The sequence below is a fragment of the Anguilla rostrata genome, chromosome 17 (genome assembly GCF_018555375.3).
Source record: "Anguilla rostrata isolate EN2019 chromosome 17, ASM1855537v3, whole genome shotgun sequence".
NCBI lineage: Eukaryota > Metazoa > Chordata > Actinopteri > Anguilliformes > Anguillidae > Anguilla > Anguilla rostrata.
Window position 1 is genome coordinate 2,262,142 of NC_057949.1, and position 7,236 is coordinate 2,269,377.

At 41.6% G+C, this 7,236-nt stretch overlaps 2 protein-coding genes across 22 annotated transcripts in view; both read left to right on the forward strand.

Moving 5' to 3' along the window:
- LOC135243029 (uncharacterized) overlaps window positions 1-7,236 on the forward strand; it is a 68,804-nt gene that overhangs the window by 24,335 nt on the left and 37,233 nt on the right. For 10 of the 15 annotated variants that reach the window (XR_010326534.1, XR_010326535.1, XR_010326541.1 and 7 more), the window contains exons 4-6: window positions 3,180-3,515; window positions 4,068-4,376; window positions 4,797-4,904. The exons of 1 other annotated variant lie outside the window; for it this stretch is intronic. Coding sequence is in view for 4 of the 14 variants with exons in the window: in XM_064314460.1 (XP_064170530.1) it covers window positions 986-1,383 (398 nt within the window). In the remaining 10 variants the exon portion in view is untranslated. Of the gene's footprint in view, window positions 1-985; window positions 2,710-3,179; window positions 3,516-4,067; window positions 4,377-4,796; window positions 4,905-7,236 lie in introns of those variants that run through there. 4 more of the 15 variants (XM_064314460.1, XM_064314462.1, XM_064314467.1 and 1 more) reach the window with 1 other exon arrangement.
- The window catches only part of LOC135243030 (uncharacterized), a 62,074-nt gene that overhangs the window by 12,665 nt on the left and 42,173 nt on the right, over window positions 1-7,236 (forward strand). The window lies entirely within an intron of this gene.

The window sequence follows — 7,236 nt, forward strand, 5'->3', positions numbered from 1 at the left end:
GATCCACGTAAAAAAAAGACGGCCTCAAGCCGAAAGGCTCGGCTGGACGAAGGGCTTCCTCCAGGTGGTCGTACACATAGTCACCACATCAGCTGGAGACACTTATTAATAGCACATCGGCATATGGTTGTTTTGGGGTTTGGCTGCTGGCCTCCCAGCCTTATCCACGCGGGCTGCGTGGTTGGCGGTAGAGCTCCAGACCAGATCCATATCGCCAAACATAACTGTATTGCCTTTATTGTCAATAAAGTTCTACTTTGATGACAGTGGTCCTGACAGAAATGGAGCATCGCGTAGTTCTGGCAGGCCACGAGAGTCAAGCGCTCCGGCTGAATCAGCTGATGGCTCAGTGAGTGATGTTTGCCTATCACAGTACATTCACTAACAGGGCGGTCTACTTAAACAGCCTCCCTCTACTCATTCGGCTGCTCCTCCTGCATGCAAGCGCTGCACATTGCTTCGTAAATCCCCTCCACCACCCCAGCTCCATCCCCATGCGTCAAGAATTTGCATTTCTCCATCCCTATGTGTTAAGAACTTGCTTTGCTGCTGGATCTGTTCTGTGTGTACCCCTCTAGGGGGGTTTGGCTGCTGGCCTCCCGGCCTTATCCACGCGGGCTGCGTGGTTGGCGGGAGAGCTCCAGAACAGAGCCATACCGCCAAACATAACTGTATTGCCTTTATTGTCAATAAAGTTCTAAAGTTCTCTTGGTATTATGCTATAACCACATTGAGGACAAAAAAATGAGTAATGATGCAGATCTTGGGTCTAAAACATTACTATAACAAGCAATACTTTCCCATCCCAGTGTAACATAAAGCAAAAATATTTATTAGAGCTGCAAGGATCACATTTTTATCTCCATTTATAAATCTAAGTTTAACTTTAATGAATTAACTGCAATTCCCCTCCATCCTGAAAAGCAATATTATGTCTTGTGCTTAGTTGTATTTCTGTATTTGGTATATTTTTCTCTTTCTGCAGTTTTGGTACAGTACAAATACTTCCTTTTTGGCGAGAAACAGGGGGTCTCTCTACAAGCCCCTGCTGAGACCAACGGGACAGAATTCATCTGGGATTGGATGTCACATGATGGAAGCTACACAAACGCTCGGATAATAACTATACAGCCCAATGGGAATCATTGGTGGGAATTTAAGAAGACGTCTATTACAAAACAAGGGAAGTATGACATTTATCTGGAACCGGAGTTAGAACATGGAGGATATTTTACTTTTATTCAAACTAAACCTAAGAAAGTAAACTTGGCCCAGGTTGAAGTGTTCACTGTAAAAGGTAAATTCACTCTTATGTCATTTGTCAAATTCCCAACACAGACTTTGAGGATTGTATTTTGGTTTAAATTTCATTACTGGTTTTGAGATGTTGCCCTCTCAATGATTTGATGAAAAGGTTGACAGTATTCTCAAAATCAGTTGCTCTTTGCTCCTGCAGTGGAACCATCTCGCCGGTACAAAGTAAAAAAAGATTCTGATGTGACCATGAGATGTGGGGTATCGCACCTTCCAGATTCAGCTACACTGGACTGGGAAAGGGACAGAGAACCTACTGCTAACACAACGCTGATCTACAATAACACTGCCCACATCATCATCCACAGTGCTGACCGATACAGTGAGGGATCATATTACTGCACACTCAGATGGAACGAAGCACTTATTTACAGCATTCTCTGGACACTTCAATTCTCCAAGAGTATGTTACTATGGATATGATTTTCACTGGAGTTATAATCCTTCTTCATAAGCAAACTATTGAAGCATCTCATTCATTAAATGAAAGATAAATCTGAGTACTGCATCCTAACTATTTTAAGACTCCAATATAATAGATGTGTAATTACATATTAAGTTGGAAATCTTGGGCCTCCATATTTTAAAAGGCTCGGCAGAAGTACTATTCACATTTTAACGCTGTATAACGATTAGGGCTGTCAAAGGTTTTATACATTTTACAAACTAAATTTTATGTGTATCAGACGACCAAAGTTCAGGGGCTAAAGGTAAATTATCCTGGCCCTGGATAAAGAAGGTTTACAAAAAATAATCTGACTGAGATTATTATATTTTTCTGTTGACCTTCAGTGGTTTATAATGTGAACAGATACAGAGTAAGTAGGCAGGTAGTTATGTTGTCAGTTTGCAAACTATTTTGTTTGTCTGTACAAATGGAACAGATACATACATGTATACTCCAGTTTGGGCTGAGTTGCCAATTTGGTTGCTTGGCAAACCAGAGGACATGAAATAGAATTTGGTTCAACAGTCCTGGCTGTTTACTTGTGTTTGTAATCATGCACCAGAGCAGCCGTTTGTAGGGTTGCCAAGCAACTGAAGGGCTGCTGGGTGGCTCATTCAGCTGCAGCACCACTCTGTGGTACATGGATGACCCCCAAGGTCACGGATCAAATCTGGACCGTGCCAGTGCAGAAGGTTCAGTCAGTTAGGGGTCTGTGTTTCATTGCTCTCTAGCGCCCCCCACTGTTGGGCCGAGTGTTTGTGCACTGCATGCCAAAGCCGCATATGAGACATGTTCCTTCGACTCAACTACGTGCGAGCTGGCTGTGGGCTGTGGAGTGAAAACAAGCAGGCTGGAGACACCACGTGTGAGGGATTGAGCGGCTGGGTAGTAATGGGGTATTCAGAAATAGGGTGGGAACTGGATATACTCAGCCCCATGTTTGGTGGCAAATTATTTTTGAAAGACAAAAAAAGAAAAAAAATTGAACTATCTAAAATTCTGAAAAAATGTTCAGTATTTTAACATTTTAATGCTGAAATTTCTACAAACAAGGCATGCATGTTTCCATCTGAGACAATGGTAGTGCACAAAAAAACAGAATGGAGTAAACAAGGGACAAAATGTAAAGTAGAGGCTACCATGTGATTTTGTTCTTTTAAAAAAAACTATAAAATATACTTACTGTATAGGCCATGTATGTTTTGATCACACTAAAGATTCATAATAGCTTTCATGGTGGGAGGTGGGGTATTTTTCGGAGGCTATTCTTTAATGAGGCCTGAGTTTTCCTCTTCCACCAACTCTGTGTGAGTTCATTTACTTTCACATTTTTTTCCATTTGTTGCTCACTACCTGTAGCAGTAGCATATGTGCTGACTGTACAGACAAGCATTCTAACCACAGCTGTATTCCTCAGGTACATATAGAACACATCACATCCTGTACAGAGGGAGTTTGAGCAGCAGTGAGGTGGTGCTAATCTGCCATTCTCTGATCTCATACGGAACAGCATATTGGCAATGGGAACCATTGTCTAGAACAAATGTAATCACTGTGGCCTCAGCTGATATATATGAGAATGCTTCGATTTCCATGGAGATAGATAAAGAGAGTTTCTCATCTGAGCGCTATGATGGATCTAATTTCCCTCTGAGAATCTCACCAGTGAAGTTTGGAGACAGTGGAAGGTACTTCTGTCACAGCGATGCCCACAGGAACCCGATGGCCACAATAACTCTGGTAACTGTTCAGGGTAAGTCTGCACTTCAAGTTTAGCTGATGCGGCATGTAATATAATGAATTATGTATTATGGGGTGGCAGGGTAGTATAATGGGTAAGGAGCTAGTCTTGTAACGTAAATATCAAAGGTTTAATTCCCATGTTGGACACTGCTGTCGTACCCTTGAGCAAGGTACTTGACCCACATTGCTTCAGTATATATCTAGCTGTATAAATTCTTTGTAATAAATTGTGTAAGTCGCTCTAGATAAGATGCCTGTAATGTAATGTAATTATGCTTACAGAATTTACAGGGCTGAATAAATAACAGTTTATTTAAACATGATGATTATTAAAGTAGCATTTTTCTCCAATATTCTGCATCATGTAATGTAACAGACTACAGCCATGGGCTAACAGTAAGCAACAGACGTGTTGATCCCAAGTCATAAAGGTTGTGCACCTTACAGAAACTTGATGACTAATAATGGATGCTATCTGAATAAAAAAACTTAATAAATAAATAAATAAAAATAAATGATTTTGTTTTATTATTTTTCAATCCATGTACATGTGCTCTCTCAGAATCAGCAGAGTCCACTGGTGGTCTGTCCAGAAATCAGTCAGTAGTGCTGAACTGTGAGATATCACAGGTGATCGGCTCTGTGACCCTGGCCTGGCTCCGGATGAAGGGGGGCAGGGGGGAGCTCATAAAACAGGAGGTCCTGAGTGAGGGGCACCCAAAAAAGATGCTCAGTCTTACCCTGCCCATTCTGAGCAGAGACCAGCTGCACTGGGCTTGTGCGGTGTTCACAGGGAGCATGCTCAGAGCACAGGTCCCCCTGCACCTCACACTGCCAACACCCATCACTGAACCTGAAGAGCCAAAGCCAGGTACTAAACTCCAACCACAGGCACAGGATTCATTACAACTTAGGGGAAGACACTAAACCACCTAGTCTCTATAGTCAAATGCAAAGTCTCACAAGCATACTAGCAATAAATAAATAAGAAAACTCTTCTATTTTCCTATAATAAAATATGCACGGTAATAATATTAATAAGCGTGAGTCCAGCCAAGTCATGTACCAATGCCACTCAAACAGAAAACAGAAGTGCTTAACTCAATATGATGTGCACGCACCTATCATTTTATTAGACAAAATAAGAATTTTTACTTTTAATACGGATGAATAATGAATGTAACTTTTAATATAACCTAGTAATTAATTAACTTTTAATAGCTAAATAAATAAGAATATTCTCCCTGTTCTGAGCTCCCTAGTTAAGTTCCCTTCTTTTGTGCCAGCACAGATAATGGCAGGGTGCTGGTGATCGGTTTGGCCTGTACTGCTGCTGTGTGTGTTGGAGTGCTGTTGCTGTTAGGAGGTCTGTTGTTTCGGCGTCTGAAAACAGCAGCGGGTAAGAGCTCTTCACTCTGTTCCTGGTTCACCGCTCTGACAGAGCTTTCTAGAGCATTCACACTACAACATTGCTTTGAACTCTGCTCAGATAGTATAGTGTTATTAAATGCATTGTTTTTAAATTATGTTGTTTCATTTTTTCTTTTAATATTTTATATAATTGAAAAAAAACCAATGCCATACACAAGATCAACCAAATATGTCCAATCAGTTCCCAGAGAGATCATTCACAGTTTGCTTAAATGTTTTTTCCCTCTCAGGTTCCTCCACGTCACCAGCTGAAGGGAACGGTGCAGCTGATGCAGTCTACAGCAACGTCACTGATCTGCAGCAGGGTCAAGGTAGTGTAGGGAAACAAGACTATTCACACATAGCATGAGGCAGTGCAGTAATGTAAGGGAATACACTACATTACAGGAATTTACCATATGCTCTTATACACACTGACTTACACAGCTTTTTGCATTTTAAAAACATAGCACCCATTTTTACAGCTGGATATATAGTATACTGGAGCTATACAGTACCTTGCTCAAGGGTACAGTAGCAGTGTCCTACCTGGGAATCAAACCTGCTACCTTTCGGTTACAAAGCTAGTTCCGTAACCAATAGATTACAGTACAGAATGTACTTATAGGCCACATATGGCATGATCATAGTAAAGATTGAATCATACTTCATAAATTTGCCTGAGTGATCAAAAATGTAACATGGCTCAGTGCTCCTTATATGGTAAATCATATAAAGTTATTTTTAAAGGTTTCCTTAAATATTTCTGTCTCTTACACTCCTATCTACATTAGCAGTGGATGAGAATGGTGATTCCAGTGCAGCTGGTGCAATCTATAGTAAAAGCTACAGAAAGTCGCAGAGCTACCAAAAGATCAACTGGCTTAACTTAACTATTGATATGCTGCATGAACCGGTGAACTAATTCACGGGAAAGCTTGCATTATGGGCCAGTTTCTAATCCTAGACTAAATTCAAAACTCCACTTAGCCCAGTAATAAGCTTAATCTGTGTTAGTGAAACCGGCCCTGTGCGTTCCATGTGCCAAATGTGTGTGGGAAATTAATTACACTGAACAACTGGAATTGGGACCATTTTGGTGCATCGGACTGTGTGGTGTGGGGATGGCTGGTTTAAGCAGCCACACCTGCCCTGGGTCAAGCTAATTAGACCTGGCCAATTGGATAATTGGTTAAGAATTAGATAATTGGCCAGGCTAATTGGACCCAGGAACAGGAGTGGCTGCACCTGTGCGTAGTGAGGTAATCACTGCGCACAGGTTAAATCTGCCATCCCCACCCACACAGGGGAGCTTCGGTCATGACTGTTTTAACATCTGCTCCTTGGCGTTAATAGGACGGAGTGTAGCACAGTGGGTAAGGAACTGGGCTTGTAACCGAAAGGTCGCAGGTTCGATTCCCGGGTAGGGCACTGCCGTTGTACCCTTGAGCAAGGTACTTAACCTGCATTGCTTCAGTATATATCCAGCTGTATAAATGGATACAATGTAAAAATGCTATGTAAAAAGTTGTGTAAGTCGCTCTGGATAAGAGCGTCTGCTAAATGCCTGTAATGTAATGTAATGTAATGTTAACATCTTGCCAAACCCTCGTTAATAAAATCTGGACTGTTGGAACATCATCTCCGTGTGTCTCTGTGCTGGAGGGCCCCAAAGAAAGCCACTTCGGTGGCCTGTGGCAGGCGTGTTTGCCACAGACTGCACCTCTTGTACTTCCACGGATGCACACTTAAGCAATACCTGAAACTATTTGTAAAATTATGTGTTTTTCTTATCAAAACAAAAGTGCATACCAGGGGTTACACCTTTGCCATCTCTTAAAAGGAGGCTCTAGTTGCAGGTATGCCTGGACTTCCACATCCCGGACCATGTTAATCAGATCCGTTAATTGACCCAGGTCTGATAAAAATGCAGATTTAAGTCTGGCCAAAATCATTTGTAAAATATGATGGATATGAGATTGTACTGACAGCACAATCAAGTTGATTTGCTAATTAGCACAAGTTTTCAGCCAGGAGGAGCCAGGAAACTAATCAGCTGGCTAAGTTCAAGGGTGGAAAAAATATGACAAACTTTTACTTTCTGACCCCTGGACTTTCCACCTCTGCAGTTCAGACACTCTGTACAAGCACGAGCAGGGTCTTGGAGTCACATGCTCAAGCGGGGGCCACATATATCTGCATTATACATTTCATACATTCATATATGTGTATTTTCATACATATATTTTATACATTTTCCTACTAATAGGAAACCCAGATACCCCTAAAGAGGAGAATGACAGTGAGGAGCTCCAATACTT